The sequence below is a fragment of the Eptatretus burgeri genome, chromosome 6 (genome assembly GCF_056783735.1).
Source record: "Eptatretus burgeri isolate ZD-2024b chromosome 6, Ebu_testis_v1, whole genome shotgun sequence".
NCBI lineage: Eukaryota > Metazoa > Chordata > Myxini > Myxiniformes > Myxinidae > Eptatretus > Eptatretus burgeri.
This window is the reverse complement of record NC_140966.1, coordinates 79804513-79832371: the sequence shown is the minus strand read 5'-3', so window position 1 is coordinate 79832371 and position 27859 is coordinate 79804513. Positions and strand designations below refer to the sequence as shown.

Sequence of the window (27859 nt, the reverse complement as noted above, 5' to 3'; positions counted from 1 at the left end):
GTTGTTATTGATAATATCAAGGAATATATCGTGACCTTCATTTCCCTGACTTGTATCATCACATATCTGTCCTCGATTGGGCACTCCTGAGTTTATATTGAAGGTTGAACAGTGCCAGAGGTGGGAAATGTTATCAGAAAGCACTATAGTTCTCACCAATGAGAATCCCCAGTTTGTGTGTAGTTTTCCTTTACATTGTTAACTGTTAGAGTGAGTTGTCTTCTTTAAACTTGTAATAATTGTGTTTCAGTTCTCAGATATGCCAGAACTCAACATGATAATCACCTGAGGTCTGATCTCGCTTGTCTCCTCCATACCCAAAAACTTTCTGCCAGTCGGTCAAGTCCTTCTTTGGTGAATGTACTTCATCTGTTCCTTCCCTCATCAAGTAAGAATTTATGATGGGCACTGCTCATAAAATAGCTGAGTGCCTCCACTCTGTCGTTGTGGAGAAGGTCAAGACCCCTGTACCTACCCCTGCTCCCCTTAACAAAAATTTATTCCAGCATGTGAGCTTCCCTCCAGTCCAGGTAGAGAGATTCTTAGTCAATCTTGACTCCTCCAGTGTGACTGCACCAAAAGCCAAGAGCAATTAAAGCCTCAGGAATTGTTCATCAACTCTGTCCACTCCTGTTTTTCCGCTCTGTTCCTGTGTGTCACCTTCCTGCATCAGGGAAGGTTGCCAATGTTAGCTCAATTTATCAGGTAAGTGCTAAACAAGGGTCTGCAACTAGAAAGTGGTCAGAATTTCTCCCTCCAAAAAAATGGAACACAGCAGTGATGCAGACCTCGAGATTCATCTCTTCTTTGTCTCTGTATGATATCAGGACAATCGGTCTGGCTTCTGCCCACATCATTCCAACCTGAACCTGTTGTTTCAACTATGAGGGTAGTTAAAGGTCCATGTAGACATTTTATTGTGGAGCATGCATGGAAATGTAATATGTCAAATTTTGTGCAAGAATTTTTTTTTTTAATGTGACAAAAAATGTCGATACTGGTCAAAACATTCTCCAAAAAAAAGCAAGATGGCAGCCAATGTAGTCACATATGCTATGGAATCCGTCTTCTTGACAGTGTCTGTCTCTCTGGCTATCTTCAGGGAATCACCAGGATGCCATTCAATGTAGCAATTTAATTCAGTGGATTGCTCTATTTCCATGGTCAGCAGCTAGAAGAGTTTCAGTCCCTTTAATTTAAAAGCCTGGCCATCGACTATGACCCCTCCTCGGCCAACCACATCACAAGTGTAGCCCACAAAGCCAGCTGTAGCTTGGTCGTCCTTTATCATTCCACATCATTTCTTTCAACATTAGAGCTACTCACACGTCTACATGGCTTTTATCCATAGCAAAATGAAGTACAATACTGTGCTGTCCTTTGGATTGGTGCCCCAACATCACATCTCTCCTGGAACCGATGAAATGTAAAGCTCTCAATATTATTATCATCTCCCACATTGAGGCCGAAACAAAAGGCCTGTTGCAGTCACATTGTAGACAGGACTGTGTCTCTGTGTTAAAAAAAAAAAAATTTGACTGCCTCTGCTCTTTCTTGAACTGCTCTTACTGCACACCACAAATCTCATTCCTCTTTTCTCCCAACTTCTGCCTCACTTTGAGTCTGTTGCCTTTCCCCCATCTATCACCTTGCTCTTTCATGAGACTTGATGCATAAGAAATAAATAAATAAACAAGATTCTCATTAAACTAGAACAGCACTCATTGGAGCGCATACCTCCACCAGGCTGAACAGTTTACGTTTTGTATCCCACTGATAGGCTGGTTCTGGATCTAGACTTTTTCCAAAATCTAATTGGCTTGTTCTTATCACCTAACGAACTCGTCCACCTAGTTTTGTCATTGCTCGTCCACAGATTTTTGAGATATTGTGCTATATAATATATCGTTTTTGGCCCCATCTCTCAATGGTGAAGAATCACTAAAGAAGATTTTTTAAAATTCTCACATCCAGATCTGGATCTTCACCAAAATTTAATCAATCGGTCCTTGCCAAATACCCAACCTGTCCACTAAGTTTCATCTGAATCCGTCATAACTTTTTGAGATATCGTGCTATATATGTATATATATATATATATATATATATATATATATATATATATATATATATATATATATATATATATATATATATATATATATATATATTTTTTCAGCTCTGTCTCTCAATGGAAATCAATTGCTTAAAAAAAATTCTTCTGGTATTGGGATCCAAATGTAAATCTTCACCAAAATCAAACAATTCGCCCTTGTCAGACAACCAGCCTGTCCCGCAATTTTCGTCTGAATCCGTCCATACCTTTTTGAGATATCATGCTATATATTGTATTTAGCCGTCTCTCATTGGAAATTAAAAGCTTTAAAAAAAAATCTTTTTAAATTCTCGTATTGGGATCCTAATGTGGATCTTGACCAAAATCAAACAATTCATCCTTGCCAGACAGCCAACCTATCCACCAAGTTTCGTTTGAATCCATCCATCCATAACTTTTTGAGATATACTGTTCACAGATAAACAGACAGACAGACGGATAGATAAACAGGGGTGAAAATAACCTCTGGAGGTAAAGATCCATGCTCTTGGATGACATATGTGCAAAAATACGAATGAACATCTTTTCAATCCTAAAGGTGATGCCAATTTAGCCTGTGTAGTCTCCTGCCAAATGTGAAAAGAACTCTTACGGAGCACGCTATTTTGTCTTCCTCAGTTGTTACAGCTAGGGCTGGAAATGTGATTATGTTACTAGAACAATGGACTATTCCACCTGCTGGAATTGGATTTGCCGGCCTGGGTGAAGGTGGAGTTTCCTTGTAAAAAGCAGGTTTTAGGTGGGAGAAGGTGCTTAAGGCAGCACAGAAACATGTTGCGGTGTGAATGAGGAATAAGAAGCTGGTCATCCACATGAAACTTGTGTTTTCACACAGAGAAATCCTACCCTCACCTTGTCCCTCCATAACAATTGACTGGAAATCCCCAAATTTATTGTTACCCCGCGTACGTGATGTAGAAAGTGGGATCAGGCAATTGGTTCACGTTGCCTGTCTGACTGTCTACAAATGTATGTTTGTGATCGAGGAACAACTTAATTTCAACTGAATGTTATATTTTGAACAGGAATCGGAAAACGAACCTGCAGTTTAACAGTATGGTATTTCGGCTCTGAATTTGTCCCGATTGCGCATGCGCAGAGAGTCGTGAGAACATTTTTTTTTACTGTCTCCCTGTCTGGAAGTCAAATAAAGTTGAAAACCATTCCAAACAGGAAACATACTCAGGATGTCATAAAGGACACAGACAACAGTCATGAATAACTAACGTAACGTGTTAGATAAGGTGGTGTAAAAGCCAACCTTAAAAAAAAAATTCTACAACCTTTAAAATCTTCATTTTATTTCAATTAAATAATATATGTAAACACTAGAGAACACAAATCACCTTTTTGTCATTTTCAAAAATGTGTTTTGGCAGGACTTTTTAGTCCTCACAACCAATCAAATTTGCCGCTCAGAGACCCCGTCCATGTCCTTGTTTCTCAAGACTGCGTGGGGTGAGGTGTTCAATGAACTCTCTGCTTCTGCTCAGCTTTTGGGAGGGGTACAATTTATGGAGCACCTGGACCTCACTATCAGCTATACTGCCTCGGGCTGGCCTCCTCAGAATTATTTGAAGAGCCAAGCCCTTCCTCTGCTAACCTTGGCTTATCACAATGTACAAAACCTACAACTGAACTGCTGTGGAATGTGGCTTCTCACTCCATGGGCTGGTGTTGCCATTTTCCATGTTGCCCCCCCCTCCCTCCCCAACCCCCTTTGAGGCCATAGAGGGTTTGGCAAGTTGGCACATGAAGCCGAGTCTCAGTGTCTGCTTCTCACTCACTGCTGGCAGGTTGTCATGACCTTGATATTTTTATAGTTCCACTCCAGTCTTATTCGTCGACCCTGCTGCTTTCTCATCCGACCCTTCCCCATCGCTCCTTAAACCCACCAGTTTGCATACATTCAACCAGAAATCCTTACCTTCCCATCCTCCCCAATTCTAAGCTCAACACTCACATCAATTTATTTGTCCCTCTCTTATCTTACCTATGTACATGGTCTCTCCCCATTTCTCCCTCCTCACATTTGCACACCAAATCAGACTCTGTCCCCCTTTCATATGCAACTCCTTTTCATGTGCAACCATGTATTCTTATCTACCTATTTTCCCTTCACCCCACTCTTTGCCTCCTGTAGTTTTGGTCTTCCATGATCCTTGACATCTGTAATCAGAGATATCTGCACTTTTTTGACAAAGCACCTTATTCTCTTACCAATAGCAAGACAGGTCACACACACACACACACACACACACACACACACACACACACACACACACACACACACACACACACACACACACACACACACACACACACACACACACACACACACACACACACACACACACACACACACACACACACACACACCTCTTCCCCCCATGCATCTTGATACTGTCGAGCGGTGGGGTTTTCTGAGAAATACACTTTCACAGCTATAATGAAATTTTTTATGAAACCATCATATTTGAGGAGAAGAGAGCGAGCTGGCTCTCCATTGGACGTCTCCATGTGTTTGTTATGGGTCAGAGTGTGTGCAAAACAATGGGAAATGTCAAGTATCGAATGGTCATGCTGACACACTTGGCAATAACAATGAGAATCGACATGGGGAAATTGAATAAGAAATAAAATTAATTTTACTAAGCTATGGAACTCATGAAAGATATAAATTAGTCTGACGCATGCAAATTGAGATATTTTGTATAATAGCTTTACCTTCACCTTTATATTCCCTCTTGCTATTCAGAACAAGGCCTGAACCACAGCTCTCCACCATTTCCTATCTTAGACTAGAATATGTACTAGATGTTGGCCTTCTTCCAGGGTAATTCCAGCTTCCATTAGATCCTTCTCCACCGTTTCTTTCCAACTTGTTATTGGTCTCTTTTGACTTGTCTTTCCTCCATCATTATTTCAACATGTTGAAACCATTTGAGTATAGATTTACGTATTCTCGCACTCACTGAAATTTCAGTCTTTCTCAGATATCTCAGTTCCTTATACAATCATCCCATTTTATATTTAGCACGTTTCTTAACAAGTGTATATTATGGCTGCAGAAATATTCATTAAAATTAAAAGGCCGAAGCACAGGGCCTGTCGCTCTCACATCACAGGCAGGGCGGTGGTTGCTTTGGTCTCTACCATCTATTTTCTGTTTTTCTCCCTCTGCGTTCTTCTGCTCTCATTAATTCACGAGGGCTGAGTTTTCTATCCACTTTGCTTAAGCTTTAAAGATGATGGAGAGGTTTTGAGGACTCAGGAGAGAGTCCACTATTCCCATGGCTCATATCCTGCCCTTGTAACTACAGTGTGAGTAATCTCGCTCCAATTGAGCTACTCCTCAAATGGTGATCCTCAGGACGCTCGCAGCTTGAACGCTCGAAGATGTTTGTACTATCGAAGGTCGGGATTTTGACTCAAACCTCTCTTGCTGGTGAATATGATAATGTTATTGTTGGAAATGATCACGTATTGTACTTTTTTGTCACAGCTATTACAATAACAAGATTTTTGAGATATTTATGAATGTAATATATTGATGGCTGCTAATCCTAATCGCACTGCACCTCTAATGTTTTTTTTGTTGTTTTTTTTTGCATTCAAGATGCCTCCGCTGTTTGGCCTGAATACAGTGTCCCTTACACAATTGCCCACACATGTAGGTGAGGGTCCATGGGCAAACAGGAATGGCACAATACCGCTCGAAAAGGACTTTACACTACGCCCAGTGGAAGCCAATGTGTTCACCAGTTTTTTTGCCACCTTGGGCCTCACCTCATTAATCAGCAACACGCTTGTTTGCCTCGTGATCTATCGGAGTCGACGTTTGCAGAGCACAACCAACTACTTTGTTGTGTCCCTGGCCTTGGCGGATATACTTCTTAGCGTGGTATTGGCCCCGCTGCTTCTGGTTCAAGCCAGAGGTCTTGGGCGGTGGCCCAGTGGTGAAGCCTGTGGCTTAGCGAGGCTGATCCAGTTGCTCGCAGTTTTTGCTCAGACTCTGGTGCTCTTTTGCGTCTGCGTTGATCGTTACTACACCATCATCTACCCTCTCATTTTCAAGGTGATTGCACCGTTGAGTATTTGGCAGCATTTCACAGGATGCCTTTTATTGTGTGGTCTCGACCTGGTTTAAAATGTCCTCGGAATCTCGTTGGATGAACGTTGTCCTCATTTTAGAGGATGTGAAACTGGTCCATTCTGGAACGTGGATATTGTAAATCGCATGTTATAATATCGAATTCCCTTACAAGGAACTTTAATGCAGGAGGAGGCAGGCAGGCCCATCAAAGCCTGTGCTCTGATTGGCAACTTTGTTGTTTGTTCTGATTATATCCTTTATCAATAAGTTGGTAGGACTTCCTATGTCGGCATGGCACAGACACTCCAGATGTTTAATTGTTTACTACACCACCATGATACAAACTTATAAACCAAAAAGAACATACCAGTGGCAGTCGTCTGGGACATCATTGACCACCTCGGCGATAGAAACCTCAAGAAAATAGTCCCACAAGTCGTGAAGCTGCTACAGTACGACTTAGTCTGTCCTACATCAACTGCAACAGCTGAGAGGTCTTTCAGTGAGCTGAGGAGACTCAAAACGTACCCGAGAAGCACATTGGGGGCAGGACAGGCCATCTGGCCCTCCTTTCAGTCTGTCATGAAAAGCTGCATAGCTTAGATCTAAGAGAGGTTCTCAATGCATTTATTGCAAAGAACAAAATGCGGTGAAAAGTTTTCAAGACACTTTAAGCAAATAGGCAGTCAGTCTCCATTTCAAGATGATTAACAAAATAGAGAAAAGGTTAGAATGGCAATATTCACCATGGCATGTATCACATGCACAAAGTTCACATGGATAAGCGTCCATGTTTGTGGAGAGCCACTCGGATGCAGACGGTAGAAGGTGCAACATGACTTTATGACATGGTCTCCAGCCAAGAGGGTTACTTACATTTTGAATTGCAAAAACACACACAACGCCATGTCGTAATTATTTTCCTTAACATACTCTGTAGTTTGTAAAGTGTATCTATCTTGCATGTATCAAGAGAGCTGTTCTTAAAATTGCACTCAGCATGCAATGTGTAAGTTTTGAGATGGTGAACCCTTTAAGGACCATGGGACGCATATGTCCCTAAACTGTGGTGTATTTCTGATATTTTTCTTCCAATTTTAGATTACGTTATGTTTGTACATTGGCAAACATTGCAGCTAACACTGTGTAAGAGCTTTTGTCATTTCCATTAAAAAAAAAATTTTCTTGATTGGAAAAACTTGAAAGTTAGAATTAGATATTCAAGATGCTTGTGGTCCTCAAAGGGTTAACTCCATGTGAATAGACATGCGTTGCATATGTAATAGATAGCTGTCCAACTACCTAGTGTTTTTTTTATAATCACAGTTTCCTTTTTAAAATATTTTTCCTTGCATCTGTCTTTCATCAACCCCACACCCCCCTTTCGGACTGAACCCTGAACCCTTTGTGGCACGAGTGAGTTTTTCAGCATCAACCTTAGCTAAAGCACAGCGCTTTGGTTCAGACAAAGAACAGATGACAAAGCAGACACACCACATGCACAGGCAGCGAATCTGCCTGTGGCACTGATGCAAATTTTCAGATCACGGAACATACATGTGGCTCGTGCTTGGTAGCGAATTGGGCTGAGGTGTCGATACAAATTTGCGGATCACAGTAGAGAATAAGGCATGGCTATGTGCTCCGAGCACTGTCATAAAAGACTGTGTTATGCTCGTTCCATGTGACTGCCTGGTTGGAGATTGCTTGTCCATGCTCGTCTACTCGTTCACTGGTGCCCCCATCAGTCTGCTTGCTGCGCTGGACCTCGACGCTGCGCCAATCCTCTGCTGTGCCTTGCTGTTCTTGCCTTGCTGGGACGGACCTGGTGTAGGCATGCTGGGGTTGCCGATAACATCTCAGTGCCCTGGGGGAGCTGGCACGAACCTCGTGGCTGTTGTGGGTATTGCCCACCAACTGAGAAGTCAACAATAAAGAGCAGACCATATTTGGGGCACTATTCACCGCAGTCGCAGGGGGACCTCGGCACCTTTTGGGAGCCGCGGGCGTTTAAGCTCCTGCCACCTCCAAGAAGGACATGGTGGCCCAGTATTTGGAAGCAAGCATATAATTGAGTCATTCAGCCTTCCCACGAGCAGTCAACTGTGGTGCCATTTGAAGTAAGAAAAGGAATGAATGGGGAGTATAGACCAGCGACCGACTTAACAAGGCAGCACTGGATTTTAGAGGAGGGAGACTAGTTTGAAAGATCAATGTAGAGGATGGACAGATGCTGTTTTCTGTCTCTCCTGAAGAATGGACACACACTTGCTGCAGGATTTTTAGGCTTCTTCTTTTTCTTGTGTAAAGCAGCTTGTCTGCCAGGTAGCTATCATTTTGTTGGGGTCCGGCTGTGCTACCAACGCTGTGCCCCTGTGCCATTTTGCCGACCTCAGAAGAATGACAGGCTGAGTTAATTTAGTGGCCAACAGGGCTCGAACTCAGGACCCTAAGGTCCCAAGGCAGTCACCCTAGCCGCAAGGCCAACACCAAGCTTGCTTTGTAGGCAACGATAGTAGAACAGATGTATGGGGTTGACCTTGGATGAAATGTGGAGTTATCCTGGGATCTGAGATTGTCTTCAGTCGAGTTTGCTTTCCATTAAGAGAAGACAAGTTATTTCAGAACAACTGCCTCACCACAGGATTTAGTGTACCATGCACAGGAAGAAGGTTATGACAACTGAAGACAAGATGTGATGAATCTGTCCATAAGAGAGAGCAGGCTTCTGTGGAAGAATTCCCAGGCTGAGTTAATATCAGGGGCAGTAGATGTGGGAGACCAGTCCTGAAGAGAGATGGCTGCTTGCAGTCCCTGCCAATCAGGCTGAGTGAAACTGCCAGATTCACTGGTGCTGAGGCAGCTCTCTGGGGTAGCCATAGATATGTTAATTCTCACAAGCATTTGATCACGTGAACCAATTGGAGCAGAAGATGAGCGGGAGACATTTGTGGGGGTGTTTGTCATCACCATGTTTTGAAGGGAGGATTTGCCATTGGGAGAAATCCGGGTTGGAAAGTTCACAAACTGAGTCAGTCCCCTGGAGTTCAGAAATCCTTTGCAGAAGTGCCATGGTTGGTGAGAGAGGTACAGTGACATTGAAATTACCCAGCCAATTACCCAGTACCCAGCCAATTTGCATGGTGACAATTGAAATTTCCACATGTGAGGACGAGAGAGTTGGGATGAGTGGTTAAAATTTGGTCCATGTTGCCTGAGAGAGATGTAGATTAAGTTGTCACTGTGAGGAGGAGAGTACAACACACAAACAAAAAAGATGTGGGAGCAGACCTGAAGTCACAGGCAAATGTCATCCTGGATTTGGGAGGTGTAAGATCAACACAAGCACAGTGAGAAATTGAGTTATTGATGTAAAGAGCAATTCTGCTGCCAGGTCAGGGTTCAGGCCTATTAAAGCCTATCAAATCAAAGGAGACAATAGCCAGGAAGAGCCACTAAGAAGTCAGGGACATCCTGTGAGAGGAAGGATTCTGTTCAGCAGATAATGTCAGGTTTACAGTGGCAGCTTGGACTGACATGTTTGGCGTGAAGACCTTGGATGTTGGAGATTCACTGAGTTGGAGATGTGGAAAGAGACACTGTTGGCAGGGAGGGGTAAAGAAGGGGAGAGGAGGTTGTGGAGCATGGAGAGAAGGAGGCAGAACAATGTGGAATTGAATATTTGTATGGAGGGGGCGAGACACCGAGGAAGCGGGGAGGGGGTGGGATGCTGAGGAAGCGGGGAGAGGGCAGCACGCCTTGGGGGAAGTGGGGAGGGGGTGGCACGCCATGGGGTTAAGCAGGGAAGAGGCGGGACGCCATGGGGTTAAGTGGGGAGGGGGCGGGATGCCATGAGGTTAAGCAGAGAGGGCATGGGACTCCATGGGAGGGGGGCCTGACACTATGGGAGAGGGCCGGGATGCTGGGGATGCCGAGGGGGTGCCAGGACGCTGGGGATGCAAAGAGGGCGAGGGTCATGGGTGGGTGGACACGGAATTGGGGGGACGCCGAGCAGGAGTTGGGGTGGGGGAGCCTGGAGCGGGTAATGGGGAACTCGGGTGTGAAGATTTATACATTCTGTTTGCAGCCTGTGGCTTCTGGTTTGCATCATTGCTGAGTGTGAGGCTGTGCCACTGATAAATAGAATGACCACAAAAAAATACACAGGAGTGAGCACGCAATACGAAGAACAATCATCTAAAACAGAGAACATAAAATTCACGACAGCACAGATGAATCCGGAACGATTACTTTACTTTTTGGAAGCAAATCAGTTGGAGGACCAAGAGAAACGACCAGGAAACCCCAAATAAATTACAATCACACACCATTCTTTCATTTCTTAGCCAATCCTCTTTTTAGTTTGGAATGGTTCCATTGGAAAAATACATTCAGACACCTATTTATGGCTATGACTTAGAACTCTCCCCTCTCCATATTTTCGGTATTAAGAGGTCAAAGATTTAACACAAAATCACACATTGTGCCTTGCCATTCCCTTGTATGAGTCAATAGAGATGAAATTTGGCACAAAGGTGTTTTAGAACAGCCCTGAGAGGAATACGCTGACAGGATAGTTTAGAGGTATGCACCCTTCCCACGGAGCTCTAGCCTGTGGTAGAATCTTGACTCAACTACCAACTGATATCTTGGTGTTTCACAGGCAGGGCAAGGCATCAAATAATTTGCCATCTCACTGATGGACATGAAACTGGGTATCCTATCCCATCTGCTGGCATTATCATGTGAGGGCGTTATAGATCCCACGGTGTCCTTCATGAAGAGTTGGTGAGTTATCACCAGCTCCTTGAACAAATGATAAATGCCTGCCTTCACTGTGGGTCGCAAGTGGTCTGGTCTTCTTGGAGGTTTAGTTCCTTGACACCAAGTTAACTTCTTGCTATCTTAGAGTGTGGATGCTGTCTCGGCGGCAGCTTCTCTACCATAATAAAATTGATGAGGTGGTTCACATGTTTCATGTGAATATCTTTCTCCAGATATGTATGGCAACCAAAGCACACACACGTGCACAAAATTTGGAAAAGAAAAAGCAACACCTAAAGGAAATGCCACTAGTAATCATTGATGAAGGAAAAAAATGTTAAAACGACTTGCAAAAATTACAAACATTAAAAGCCCAGGCCCGGATGGAATTCCAAATTTGTGGCTAAATCAACTAGATGCTCTCCACAATCACTACCCTTGAGCATTCAACAAACTTATCCAAGAGGAAGAGATAATGGATGAAAGGCTCACAGAGGGTAACACCTTCCTCATCCCAAAATCTGAATGAAGCCATCTGCTTCACAAGTAGAGACAATAACATGTCTCCCAACACCACACAAACTTCTCATGGGAATCATCACATAAATGATGTACCACACCTAACACAACAAAGATGCCTAGAGGCAGAACAGGACTACAAAACAGCTTTTTTATAGTGTTCCACAATCATGGACCGGATATCATATTAGTACTTAAGTATAAAAAAGAGAAATCGGCATTGTTAATTGAGATTTCAGTTTTCAGCGATGTTGGCCAAACCAATGCAGAAATCAAGAAAATTCCCAAATACCAAGACCTCAAAAATAAAGTGAAAAGATCCTGGAAGCTGAAGAGCACCAAAATTGTGCCAATGATAATTGGAGCAACGGGAATGCTAAAAATGAACCTTACGGAGATCTGAAAAACCGTCCCTTGGAATATTACTCGGAACGAACTGCAGTTGGAAGCTATCCGGGGCTCAGTGATGATCCTCAAAAGAGTTCCTGGAACAAAACTTTGAGAACAACAAAACTTCACAGCTTGGTCCATCAACTTGGTCTTTCCTTACAATCGTTTGGTCTTACCTTTCAACAAACCGAACCTTACCGAAACGGAGGTGGATACTTTAAGATCTGGGAGGGCTCTGTGCCACCCTCTGAAACCCACATATGGAAATAAAAAACACACACACACACACACACAATAATTCTGGATTGGAAGCATTTTTGCCATTATACAGGGGTCAAAGATAAATCATTCACAAAATTAAAGTTTTTGGCTTGCCATGCCTCTGTAGTTCAACCATTCCAGATAAGAATTGGCAAAATATTCCCTTAATTGCCAAAACCTGCAGAGTTTGAAGAAGGCAAACTCTAGTTTGATACGTGTCTTTAGATTCCACAGGGATCAAAGTTCAAATATGGATTTAAATTATTGTTTCTGGCTAGCCAAGCGTTTATATTTAAATAAATCAAGACATAATGAGTGCAAACAATACTTGACCCACATCCGCTGGAGATTAAAGCAGGTAGACATTGGGCTGGTGTCTTCATTTCTTAATTTGGCAAAGGTTTATGTGTTCACACATAGGTCATGATAATGCACTTTAGTGGTATTGTCAATGTCTTTTTGTAAACTAGGTCATGCTGACCTATAGTTATAGTCTGACCTAACCTTAACCTATTTTCACGAATTAATAAAGCTTGACGATGTGGCTACTTGTCCTGTGTGGTCACCTGTCTTAAGTGAACAAAATACTCAGCATTCTGATTTGCATAGAGCAATATTTGTGAAGTACAATAACCATGATAATTTGGCCACCTGTTTCATGTGGCCACTCAGCATTACTCTGCCTTGACCAACATTTTAATACGTGTTTGGTGCAGGTATCACACGATAAGTGTAAGAAGATGATCTTAACTTCCTGGCTGCTTGCAACCATCCTGGCTGGACCTTCCCTATATTTCTTTTGGACTCCAGGTTCCTTCTGTTCACCTTTCCTTCCCCGCCGGCTGGTTGGTCTTCTCTACGGCACCTCTGTGACTCTGTTTGGCTTTGCCCTGCCCTTGGCCCTAGGGACCCTGTCCTTCCTCCACCTAGCTCGCTTTCTTTGGGAACTGGGTAGCACCGAACGGCTTGTAAGCCGCACGGCAAACAGTGTCCCACGCGAAAAGGTGAAGACGGTCAAAATGTTTCTTGTTGTCATGGCATCCTTCGCAGTGAGTTGGCTGCCTTTCTTCTGCCTCCTACTTTGGCCTCCAACAATAATCGGCCCTCCAGCCTTGTCTCTCTCCCTCGGTGTTTCCGCCTTGGCCCTCACCTGTTCGCTCCTCAAACCGGCTCTCTATTGGATCTACAACTCCAACTTCCGACGTGGTGTCAAAGAAACTCTTTGTATGACGCCGCTTAGATGCTACCGGAGCAACGCATACGCCATTACATCGAGCTCGTGCCTCGCGCGGAACCACCATGTCGGCCTTGCCAGTTACCCAGACACAGGGGATGCCAGGCCATGCAACGCTTACAGCAGGGCCTTTGATTTTGAGAAGCGACTGGCCTGGCCTGTTACCCCCACCACTTCAAACACGTTTGTCTAATTTGTTGCCCCTGCCTCAACGGCATTTGGTCATACCAATCATGGCCAAGTTGTTGCACCCACCACTGAATGGTGGGCTATATTGAGAACCTGGAAGGATTTTTCTGGAAAATGTGATCATATGCATCGTAACTTATTAGTCGATAAACTTGGTTGCTTTTGTAACAATGCCTGTCATATGGTCAACATTTTGGCAATATCACTTTTTTTCCACAAATCATTTGTAGTTCTAATGATGGGAATGAAATTAAGAGAAGCAAATTATAGGAATGCCAGAATAATATGAAACTGCCTTCAATTTTTTTTTCCCCGTAACTTGTGGGATGAATATCTAAAACCATCCTTGAAGAAACGGTACTTGGGGTCATCTATTTATTACGTTGTAAATTCCCATAAAGGCCACATCTTCAAACCTTCCCTTACTCCTTCCCATTCCTTCCTTACTCTCCTTTCTCTCTCCAATCACCCTCGTCCTCTTCCCTTGTCTTTTAGTCAAATTGTATTCTCTCAACTAGTTGAAGGGCCCATCTAAGACGGGAAGTTAAGTACTGTTCTTCTCAAACAGCTTTTGCATAAAACCATGTTCGGTGAGTGATAGTTACATTATTCATCACTAACAGAGTACCCACCCTCTAGAGTTTGAGTATTATTTGCTGAAAAACAAGTGGAGCCTTTGTTTTGCAAGAAGATTATTGATGTTCATGTGGTGTGCATCTAAAAGGTTCTAGATGCTCTACAAGGCCTAAAGGGTACGTTCCAATAATAGTTAGGGTTTAAGGAGTAAAAAGGATCTAATCTCTAAAAGAAGTAAATGTCTAAAGGGATATAAAGTGTCTAAAAAGGTATACGTGGTCTAAAGCTCCAAATGGTCAAGGGCCCAAGCAGTCTAAAGAGGTCTCAATATGTCTAACTTGTCTAAAGGCAACATGACATTTTGGCCTATAGACCCCTTAAGGGTCTTCACGGGTCTATAGAGTCTCAAGGGGCCTCAAGGTATATAGCAGTCAAACGAATGTAAATGTCGAACAGCGTCTATTCCAAAGAGTCCAAAAGGATTTTAGAAGTGCTGAGGGGTCTCAGCAGTCTAAAGGGTATAAACTATAAAGGTTTAAAAGGTACATTCCAAGGGGTCTCAAGGGACTTGAGGATATAAAGAGTCTAATGGGGTTTAAAGGGTCTACATGGTCTAAAGGAGTGTTAGAGGGTCTGAGGGTTCCAAAGTGTCTTGGTGTTCTCATAGAGTGTTCTTGGTCTAAGGGTCTAACGGTTTCAAAAGGTCTATCAGGGCATATTGGGTCATGGAGGTCTGTCGAGTCTTCAGGGTTCCAAAGGGTCGTATGGTTCTAAAGGGTTTCAAGGGGTCTAAGGTGATATAGGGGGTGAAATAATGTAAATATCGAACAGCACAAAGACGTCTATGGGGTCTCCGCAGTCTAAAAGGTATAAAGGTTTAAAACGTACGTTCCAATAGTACGTATTTCATAGATGTAGTCACAGTACAATTGACGTTAAAACAGTAGTATACATAATTAAGAGACACAGTCATGTGGGTTAGTGGCTCGATGTACACTTGCTCCAATATATATATATATATATATATATATATATATATATATATATATATATATATATATATATATATATATATATATATATATATATATATATATATATATATATATATATATATATATATATATATATATATATATATATATATATATATATATATATATATATATATATATATATATATATATATATATATATATATATATATATATATATATATGTATATATATATATATATATATATATATATGTACATATATATATATATATATATATATATATATATATATATATATATATATATATATATATATATGTATGTACATATATATATATATATATATATATATATATATATATATATATATATATATATATATATATGTATGTACATATATATATATATATATATATATATATATATATATATATATATATATATATATATATATATATATATATATATATATATATATATATATATATATATATATATATATATATATATATATATATATATATATATATATATATATATATATATATATATATATATATATATATATATATATATATATGTACATATATATATATATATATATATATATATATATGTATATATATATATATATATATATATATATATATATATATATATATATATATATATATATATATATATATATATATATATATATATATATATATATATATATATATATATATATATATATATATATATATATATATATATATATATATATATATATATATATATATATATATATATATATATATATATATATATATATATATATATATATATATATATATATATATATATATATATATATATATATATATATATATATATATATATATATATATATATATATATATATATATATATATATATATATATATATATATATATATATACATATATATATATATATATATATATATATATATATATATATATATATATATATATATATATATATATATATATATATATATATATATATATATATATATATATATATATATATACATATATATATATATATATATATATATATATATATATATATATATATATATATATATATATATATATATATATATATATATATATATATATATATATATATATATATATATATATATACATATATATATATATATACATATATATATATATATATATATATATATATATATATATATATATATATATATATATATATATATATATATATATATATATATATATATATATATATATATACATACAAACATACATACACACAGAGTGAGTCAGAAGTAGTGCCCGATTTCTGTCAGTTGATTGTTTGTTTGCCATTTGTATTACAGTGTACAAGAAGGGAGAAATAAATGAATGATATGTTTATCTTACCATTTATTCAAGAAAAATTATTACGGAACTGAACCAAGCTGTTTTACTTGCAATTTTCAAAGTGCCCTCCCTCGTGATCGATGCACAATTGCAGCCGAGCAGGCACAGAGCGGCACACACGTCTGCAGAGTTCGATATCAATTTCCTCAAACTTTGCAGTGATTTGAGACTTCAATTCCTGAATGGTACGAGGCTTTTCACGATAAACAAGGTCTTTCATGAGCCCCCAAAGAAAGACATCTGGAGGTGTAAGGTATGGGGAGCGTGCCGGCCACTCGATCGGACCGTGGCGGCCGATCGACTTTCTGGGAAAGTTTTCATCAAGCCACTGATGAACATAACGTCCATAATGAGGGGGAGCTCCATCATGCTGGAAATAACAGTCGTGATCTTGTACCCTGGGCCAAAAGAAGGTTTGCAGCATATCCAGGTAAATTTCTGCAGTGACAGATCCCTCAAAGAAAAACGGTCCAATTATCCCAAATGGAGATATGGCTGCCCAAACTGTCACTCCAGGTAAATTTACCTCCTTCTCAACTGTCACTCTTAGGTTATTCGCAGCCCAGTAGACACAATTGTGTTTGTTAATTGTGCCATTAAGCTTAAAACATGCCTCATCTGACCACCAGATGTAGTCTAGCATTGTATCCTCTTCATGAAGTTTAGCTCAGAACTCTTCACAAAATTGAAGACGGCGGTCGTCATCTCCATCATGAAGGGCATGTAGTAAGCATGGAATGTAAGGTTTCCATTTTTTCTGGTGAAGGATACGGATAAAACTTGATTGGCTCATTTCCAACTCTGCAGATAAACAGCGAGTTGACGTTTGCGGACTTTGTTCCAGTCTTCTGATGGCTTCTTCAGCCTTAGCTACATTCGTTGCCGTTTTCGGATGACCGGATTTCTTTGTAGTGGCTACCGACCCTGTTGCTTCAAATTTCTCGACAATCAATCGTATGTTTCTTCCCTGAGGTGGGTTAATATCGAATTCCTGTGCCAAACGGTGTGCCGCCATCGTTGGTTGTTCATTACATTTGTAGTAATGTTTCACGGCCGCAATGCGTTGATTCATTGAAAGGTAATTCATGGTTCAATTTGGTGCAAATTCAGTAACTTTTCAAACTCGCAGCAATAACCTGCAAAACGAAATAAAAAATAAATAAATTACGAAAATTAATAATCTGCAAGACAATTATTAACAATATGACTTCCCAGAAAGAATCTGACAGCCGAAAAAACAGAAATCGGGCGCTACATTTGACTCACCCTGTATATGTACATACGTGTGTGTGTGTGTGTGTGTGTGTGTGTGTGTGTGTGTGTGTGTGTGTGTGTGTGTGTGTGTGTGTGTGTGTGTGTGTGTGTGTGTGTGTGTGTGTGTGTGTGTGTATATATACATATATCTGTATATTATTTCTGTTAACGTCTGCGTGTAATTTGACATATCTCCTCCAAAACTGCCGGACGGATTGTCGCCACTTTCGGCATGCACGTGCTCTGTGGTCTAATGTCATGAACAGCATGGGCTATGTGAGATCGCGCCAGATGGACAGGTTTGGGAATTTTGGGCGATTTTCTAATTTTTACATTCGTTTGCATGGCGACGTGTGACGTCACCGCTGAGAGGCGTAATTCCGTCATGACATCATCGGTCATTCGCTGACGTCATTACGTCTGTCTTCGACAGACCGTCACCGCTGAGAGGCGTAATGCCACTCCTCGAAAACAGCGTCTGCAATTTAAAACCCTCTTCTGCACATGCTGACTACCTCAGAAGGTGAATTTGACACAAAAATGTAAGAAACATTGTATTGAAAGTAAAGATTTATTTTTTAAAAATATTACTGCTCCTGTTCAGTCTAGGCCTATATCATGTTAAACTTGCCCCATCAGACGCCAACCTTCCAGTCACACTGCTGAGGATGCAATTTCCAGTCAGACTCGCACACTCGATGACCATTAACAAATCCCAGGGCCAAACATTTGACAAACTCGGAATATACCTCCCAGCCCCTGTGTTCTCCCATGGTCAACTTACAACGAACTCTATGTTGCATTTTCACGTGCAAGAGGTTACTCCTATATATCTATCAAAGTGGACAATAATTCCTCACAAGGAATATTCAGCAACAAGACACTCACCCAAAATGTCATCCACAGGGAGGTCCTTTAGAAAACTAAGGACAGGTAACCATAGTGCATCACATCCCAAATGACACCCTCCCCAGCTTTCCATAACATCAACTATTATGCCTCATCCACCTCTTGCCACCCATTCAACTCCTTGCGTAGCACGGGTATATGCGAGTATGTATGTATGTATGTATATATATATATATATATATATATATATATATATATATATATATATATATATATATATATATATATATATATATATATATATTGTTGTGGTTTCCACCCGTTCGACGTGCGAGCGACCACTTTTAGTTAATCGCAGCTGCGCGCCCACCGGACAGGCAATCCAGTCGTAGCTTTCCGGATCAACGCCGAAATCCAGCTACGGGTGTGTTTTGAAAGCACACCACAACTTTGTCAATACTCTACCTGCGCTACAGTGTCCGATCGCTGAATGGTCGATTTACCTAATTATTCGCGCGGGCAGACTACCGAGAGATTGTACCTCAACGGGACCTGCTTGGAAACGAGCCGCTTAAGCAGCTCGCTCCGTTTGCGATTTTCCGAGTGGTGTATTATCGCGAGGCCCCGTTGGACCCAATTATCTTATCGGCTATTAACAGCCAGCTAATATTCCGTACGTAATTACAGCAGCTCAATGGAGGAAGGGGACACAACGAGCAGGTGAACATTCAAACAAGGACATTTATTTGTCACACGCATGCAGTTAATGAAGCAATGCAGATATACAAGCACGTATGCAATGAATGGGGGAAGAGGCAAGACACGAGCAAACAAAGACCTACAGCCATATCTATTTATTATCTACACAATCACTTAACCACAATTCTACTTAGGGGACATGGCGCCACAACTTTCATACAAAGAAAACCCCAGGAAAGGAAAGGGTAAGAACAGGGCCTGTAGGCCTTTAATGTTCCCAGAGCTTTGGAGACCGAAGGAGCTCCGTGAGACCAGGCTGGTTACCTGCCACCCTCGTGGTGACTCGCTGTGTGACCCTCGATGTTCCGTCAACACGGTGGTTGGTGTAATGGCGACTCGGTTGGTCCGGCCTTGCCGTGCGGCCTGGTCGATCGGGCCTATCCGACGACGCCTCAGAGGAACGAACGGGCCTTTGCTCTTTCAAGAGTTGATGCTCTTTTACGAGCCCGCCCGTTCCTCAGCGTTTGCTCCGTCGTCTGAGTTTCGCTGGCTGGCGACCCCTCTCCGGCCGTCACCACCGACCCACAGTTCGGCACGGTGCTGCAGGCTTGGCTGCACTCCAGGCTTCGCTGCGCTCCGATGACCCTGACTGCCCTCCACTGGAGTCGAAACTTGACAGACTGCGATCCCCGACAGACCGCAGGCAAAAAAAAACTAACTAACTCGCTTGGCGTTCCAGCGCGCCTTTTTATTGGGGTCCGGGGAGGTGAGTTTGATCTGCCACCCTCGCTCCGCCCCTTTTGGTGTTTTGATCCGATCTCATCGCCAAATGCGGAGAGAGCAGACGTTGCAGAGATCACCGTCCATGGAAAGCGGACGTGGCAGAAATCACCAGCCGTTGCCCCAACAAGGCAACGTCTGCTCGGCAACGTCTATATATATACATATATATATATATATATACATATGTACATACATATATATATATATATATATATATATATACATATATCTGCTCATATATATATATATATATATATATATATATATATATATATATATATATATATATATATATACATATATAACAAGGCAACGTCTGCTCGGCAACGTCTATATATATACATATATATATATACATACATATATATATATATATATATATATATATATATATATATATATATATATACATATATATATATATACATATATATATATATATATATATATATATATATATATACATATATATACATATATATATATATATACATATATATATATATATATATATACATACAAACATACATACACACAGAGTGAGTCAGAAGTAGTGCCCGATTTCTGTCAGTTGATTGTTTGTTTGCCATTTGTATTACAGTGTACAAGAAGGGAGAAATAAATGAATGATATGTTTATCTTACCATTTATTCAAGAAAAATTATTACGGAACTGAACCAAGCTGTTTTACTTGCAATTTTCAAAGTGCCCTCCCTCGTGATCGATGCACTTGATCGATTATTTGTCACACGCATGCAGTTAATGAAGCAATGCAGATATACAAGCACGTATGCAATGAATGGGGGAAGAGGCAAGACACGAGCAAACAAAGACCTACAGCCATATCTATTTATTATCTACACAATCACTTAACCACAATTCTACTTAGCGGACATGGCGCCACAACTTTCATACAAAGAAAACCCCAGGAAAGGAAAGGGTAAGAACAGGGCCTGTAGGCCTTTAATGTTCCCAGAGCTTTGGAGACCGAAGGAGCTCCGTGAGACCAGGCTGGTTACCTGCCACCCTCGTGGTGACTCGCTGTGTGACCCTCGATGTTCCGTCAACACGGTGGTTGGTGTAATGGCGACTCGGTTGGTCCGGCCTTGCCGTGCGGCCTGGTCGATCGGGCCTATCCGACGACGCCTCAGAGGAACGAACGGGCCTTTGCTCTTTCAAGAGTTGATGCTCTTTTACGAGCCCGCCCGTTCCTCAGCGTTTGCTCCGTCGTCTGAGTTTCGCTGGCTGGCGACCCCTCTCCGGCCGTCACCACCGACCCACAGTTCGGCACGGTGCTGCAGGCTTGGCTGCACTCCAGGCTTCGCTGCGCTCCGATGACCCTGACTGCCCTCCACTGGAGTCGAAACTTGACAGACTGCGATCCCCGACAGACCGCAGGCAAAAAAAAACTAACTAACTCGCTTGGCGTTCCAGCGCGCCTTTTTATTGGGGTCCGGGGAGGTGAGTTTGATCTGCCACCCTCGCTCCGCCCCTTTTGGTGTTTTCATCCGATCTCATCACCAAATGCGGAGAGAGCAGACGTTGCAGAGATCACCGTCCATGGAAAGCGGACGTGGCAGAAATCACCAGCCGTTGCCCCAACAAGGCAACGTCTGCTCGGCAACGTCTATATATATACATATATATATATATATACATATGTACATACATATATGTACATACATATGTACAATGGAGATGAAGGTGAGGCGATGTTGTTCGTTTGTGGAGATTTTGTTGAGGAGATGTCGTTGGCGTTGTGGTGGGGATGGCGTGGTTGTTGAGATGCGGTTGTGGTTGTTGAGATGCGGTTGTGGTTGTTGAGATGCGGTTGTTCCAAAATAAAGATAGGAAAAGAATAATACTACCTCAAAGATCACAGCCCTTCAGACATCGGTGGGGAAATCTAATCTGAACACACACTTATCGACATAACTGATCTCTGGGAAGCCTGAATGGTGTTCTGTGAATTTCCACAACCGTAACACGACCCCCTCCCCTTTTTACAGACTCGTCTCGAGTCGTCGAACTTTCGTGTGCCTTCATGTGTAAGTTCTCCCCTAGTACGATTTACCTTCGGATCCCTGAGTGCGACATTTGGTGTATCCGTGTCCCAAAAGTATATAACCTACTGGCTGAGTAACTAACTAAACAAACTCACTCGTACAGACGACCTAACTGTAATTGCCGGCGCTACGACAAACATGCAGAGGGGAGCAACTCATGTACAACTTTCCCTTAACTTAACCTTAACCTTAACCTTATACATGTACACTAAACCATGGCCCAGGACTGATGGACTCTGTGGGAAAAAGGCACATAGCAATGTCAACGGTTTTTCAGGTGGGTGAGTGCTCAGCAGCTTGAAGGCAAGACATCTTCGGGGCCGTGTTCAAAACGGCCCCCTTCTGGTACGTTCTTCCTTCTTTTTGTTTGTTTCTTCAGCTGCTGGAGGCAACTCACCCCAACCCGGCATGCCATATGCCATCCCATAGGCCATTTTTGAAGCAGGGAGCCAGGCTCCCCAAATGCAGTCTCTGGCTCATGAAACAAATGCAGGTTTGAACAGGGAATGTGGCCGGCTGCCCAATGCAGTCCTAGGCCTCCCCCTTGAAATTAGCACAGTGAACACAAAACGGTGCACGGGCTGCTCAATGCAGTCTCCGTGTGTGGCTGCCAACAAGGCAGTCCTTGCAGAACAGTGGATGGTACTGGCGCACATGGTAATGGATGGAATGGGGCAAATGCAAATAATGGCTAGCAGGCATGGGGTCAAGGCAGAGGCAGGCAGACAAGGCAAGGCAAGGCCGGCACAGGCCGCTGTAGCAAAACACAGGCTGGCAGGTGGCCGGCCTCTTGTCTCGTTCTGGAGGTGTGTGGAGGGAGTGCGGTGGTGCCGACCGGTCTGAAGGCGGGCTCGGACCTACCCTACTGTCTCCCTCCCAACCTATCGCCTTTGCCAGTCTCTGTCCATACCAGTGGTGTAGTCTACGTGATACGCAGGTATACTCCGTATACCCACTAAGAAAGCTCCAGGATTTCCGTATACCCACTTAAAACTGCGCAAGGATACGTAACGATATAGTTTTGTGACAGAACTTTCAGTTCATTGATTTTGTTCCCACATACCGGGTAGAGTTTAACTGCAATAAAATAAGCCTTGCAGGGGAAGCCATCTACTTCATTCATCTCCATTCATAAAATTCACCCCCACTCCAGTGTGGTGCTGTGACAAAGTGTGAAACGCGGTGGCTCACTGGTTGTGACACGTGACCTCGACCTGACCTCACGCTCACGCACCTACCAACGATGAACACGTGTTTGACAGTATCCAGCGTTGCAAGTTTTTAATTAGCTAACATTATGAAAAGAAAGCAAACTACACTCTTTGAGTGTTTTCGTAAGCCTGGCCCTGAAGTTACTGACGCTTCGGATGACACTACAGAAACTACAGAAAAGGAGCAGCCTGATGCTAACGCTACACCTGGTAAGTGAAAGTCGCCTACAAATGAGTTAATCTCTCTATAAATAGGGGGGGGGGTGGGGGATTGGCCAATTAATAATTGGTCTATCCTAAGGCGAGCTCAGGGAGGACGGAAAACTACCTGAACATTTTGAGGTATGTTTGGACGTTTTCAGAATTTGTATCGTCATTTTATGAGTGTTTTGAAGAAATCGCGGCTTCGCGGCCCGGAGCGTCACGCCTGGGAGAGTTGTAGGCCGCAACGGTTCGGGGCTCCTTTAGTGACCAAAATGGCTTCTTTCACCTTTATAGCTGATATTGCCGGATGCCTGACGTTATTACCTGCACGATGATGTGTGTGTTGAATTTGTGTGACTTTGTGCTGTCGAGTTATGAGCGAATAAAGGACTTTGCGCCGCTGGCCTATTCAATTAACGTAAGGCCTTTCGGCTGTGATGCAGTTTCACTCTCCCGGCTCTCACGAACGAACGGAAAGATATTTTGGAATTCTGTTTTCAGATTTCGCAGTCGATAGCCATCGGCTAAATCCCAACGTAGAAAACCAGGTGAAAATTGGAGGATTTTTGGTATTTTGGAGACTAAAGCAGCTCTGAGTACTTTGAGAACAGGAAATAAAATGCGCTGATTAATTCCCTTTAGCGGTGGTTAATGTAAATCATTTTTTCATCGGTACTTGGAGGTAGGTGAGGTATAGACCTACGAAACGAGGGGTTTCATTCGGTTGTCGGACTTGTGATGATTAAATTACAGAAAAAAAAACGATTGTTGGCGGGCCACGTGCATTTCGGCGCCTCTCGCCATCGAAGGGAACGAAACATTTTCAATCTGTTTTCGGATTTATCAGTATGTATAGGGTGGTAATGAGATTACCTCGAAAATCCGATTAAAAACGGCTGATGTTTCGCAGTTAAGCCGCGGCTTGCATTTCGTACTGGGAAAAATAACATTCCGGAAGGAATTTCTCTTCCACCATCATCCGAATAATTTTTCCGTCGGCACGAGGACATCGAGGAAGGATAGACTGACAAAATAAGGAGTTCCACTTAGCTCTGTGACTTATAATTAGTCCGGGAGCCAACCGATCAAAATTAAAAAAAAATTGCCCGGTCTGCTATAAAATTTTTGTGTTGATTTTCATAAAGAGACACCCTTTGAGTATATGAAAACCAATGTTGGCAATGGTGAAACTCTTGCGCAACAACACAGTCAACACTTTTGCGAGCCCCCTCTGATAACAAAATGTTGGCAAAAGCGAAGATGTAGGATGGGGGTAGGGGTAATTCATATTGTCCTAAAATCATAACCACTAAACCTATATACACAAATGACCCCTCATATTAAAGAGGAGTTCATTTCCTATATCACAATTGGTGTAGATTTAACCTACCTACAATTGACAAGGTTATATGTCAAACAACAAAAGATTTATGTAACTCAGAAATGCTTGACTATCAATGGGGTCAGGAACAAGAACATACTTTTACATGCCATGGTTTTAAGGAAGATAAAATTAGAAATGGATTAACACAATATTGTGACATGAAACATCCTCTTCAGAGGAAGAGTCACTCTGAAACAACTCCACCACATGAACCTCTCTGACCAAGGCATATGCATGTCACTCAGCAAGGCACAGCAGCCTTTTTGCATGAACATCGTTTCAGACATTTGGATAATTTGCACATGCAAGACACCGTTTTGTCTATGTTTGGCTTGGCTGGCTTAGACATGAGAATTGGGACCAGTTTTCCATTGATAAGGGTTCTGCCAAATGTTGTGGCTGGGGGAAGTGCTCGGTCACTGAGATGTGCACGTCTATACAGAAGCAATTGATACAATGCTCTTAAAACAAGGAAGTAAAACGCATCTTCTGTTGCTGGCAGTGACCTAAGGTCTAATTTTGAAGAGACAAACATATGCTGCCTGAGGGTATCCAAACAGCTGAACCCTTTTTGGCCATGCAGAGCAGTCCAGTATACTCTGGCCTCATCAATGACACATTCTGTTGCTGCCATTTCACTATCTCTTCCAAAATCAACAAGGTGGGGAAGGTTTCCTATCAGTCCCAGAGAAACCTGTGCCGCTCTTCTTTTCACAGGAACACAGGCATCATCCCAACTGACTGGAAGAGGGGCCTTGTTGTCCCTCTCTGGAAAGGGAAGGGTGATCGCCAAGACTGCAACAACTACCGAGGGGTGACGCTGCTCTCAGTGCCGGGCAAGGTCTTTGCTCGGATAATTCTTGATAGGGTTCGCCACCATCTGCTTGAGCACCAGCGTCCAGAGCAGTCAGGCTTTACACCAAAGAGGTCAACGATTGACCGTATCCTTGCACTTCGTGTCCTCACCGAACGCAGACGAGAGTTTCGGCAGGGGCTGCTTGCAGCCTATGTTGATCTCTGTAAAGCGTTCGATTCAGTGAATCGGGATGTCCTCTGGAGGATTCTTGGTCTTCGTGGTGCCACCGAAACTGATCGATCTGATGTCTGAACTCTACTCTGGTACTGAGAGTGCTGTGGAGTGTGGTGGTACCATCTCTGACTTATTTCCAGTTGTTACTGGAGTTCGTCAGGGATGTGTACTTGCCCCCACACTTTTCAGCACTTGTATGGACTGGATTTTAGGGAGGATGTCGGAGAGATAAAGTTGCGGTGCATCGTTTGGCAATGTCAAGATCTCGGACCTTGATTTTGCAGATGATGCAGTCATCTTTGCGGAGACTTTAGACATCCTCTTGGGGGCCCTCGAGGTGCTGAATGAGGAGTCGGAGCCGTTGGGATTACGGATTTCTTGGGTCAAAACTAAGATCCAGGCTTTCGGTGACATCTTGGATGCTGCTGTCCTGTCTGTGTCTGTTTGTGGTGAGGATGTTGAGGTCGTGGATAGATTCACTTACCTTGGCAGTGATATTCATGTCTCCGCAGGTTGTGAGCCGGAGGTCAATAGACGTCTGGGTCGGGCCTGGGGAGTCATGGATTTACTGGATCATGGGGTGTGGCGCTGCCGGTACCTGTGCGGGAGGACGAAAGTCCGAGTCTTCAGGTCCTTGGTACTTCCAGTCTTGCTCTATGGGTGCGAGACTTGGACTTTGACCAAGGATCTGAGACGGAGACTTAATTCCTTTGGTACCAGGTCTCTTCGAAGAATCCTTGGCTATCGCTGGTCGGATTTTGAGTCCAACGAGCGGTTGCTGAGAGAGACTCGGATGAGATTTGTTACCTGCATAGTCTGTGAGCGTCAGCTGCGGCTGTATGGACATGTGGCTCGTTTTCCTGACGCTGATCCTGCTCACCAGATTCTCTCAGCGAGGGAGTCTCATGAGTGGAGGAGGCCAGTGGGCCGACCACGTGCCTCATGGTTGCAGCAGGTTGACCATCATCTCAAGGAGATGGGGATGGGCCTGGCATCTGCCTGGGGGATGGCCAGACGGAGGCCCCTGGAGTACCGGCGGAAAGTGGACGCAGCGACGTGCTGTTCTGGCACATGCTCCCATACCTGACCTGACCTCTTCTTTTCCCCTTCTGAATGGGTAGCTCACTGTGTCACATCCACACAACACATATGTGCACAGAAGTGTAGCTGCAACATCAAGAGGATTTTCTGGTACTTCTTGCTCAACACTTCTACCAGCTCATGAATAGGTAGGTATTGATTCTGCCGTTGTATCCAGAGTTCTTGCAATGTGTTCAAGCAGCAGAAGTGATATATACACAGCATAATTATGTCTGTATCTGTTGCATGCACAACAGCTCGATGGTGATCAAGATATTCCACACAATATGCAAGATGAGCAATAATCCTTGTGTCTGCCTCTTCATGTTCTTCACAAGGTAAGTCCAGAACTGAACTTGATGCTGATGTGATGGAAAGAGTGTGACCTTTGTTTTCCATCATACCACCAAGAATGATGGTCACTCCATCCGGAATAGCTTCAGGACTCTCACAAAGGGAAGTGCCAATGAAGTTCTGAAGATTTCCTTTATTTCTTGGATTCTTCATGAGTAAATTCCAGTCCGGAATTTCTAGACTCTTGGATGGTGAGAATTGTCTTGCCTGGTCTGTCTGGTTTCTCCTCTGCTGCTCATCACCCTTCAAAGTATGGCTATCATCAAAATCATACTGATCACCAATGATGTTGACACAGTTGCACATTTCAGGTTTCAACTGCAGGAGCTTGCGAAGATACAGCTGGGGAAGTTCACCAAATGTTTTTGCACCCATTTTTGG

At 42.3% G+C, this 27859-nt stretch overlaps 1 protein-coding gene across 1 annotated transcript in view; it reads left to right on the top strand.

Moving 5' to 3' along the window:
- Window positions 1-13860, top strand: part of GPR19 (G protein-coupled receptor 19) — a 48011-nt gene extending 34151 nt beyond the window's left edge. The window contains exons 2-3 of the mRNA XM_085885825.1: window positions 5736-6194; window positions 12863-13860. Coding sequence (XP_085741951.1) covers window positions 5736-6194; window positions 12863-13573 — 1170 coding nt within the window. The 3' untranslated portion in view covers window positions 13574-13860. The remainder of the gene's footprint in view (window positions 1-5735; window positions 6195-12862) is intronic.
- The last annotated feature ends 13999 nt before the right edge of the window (window positions 13861-27859 follow it).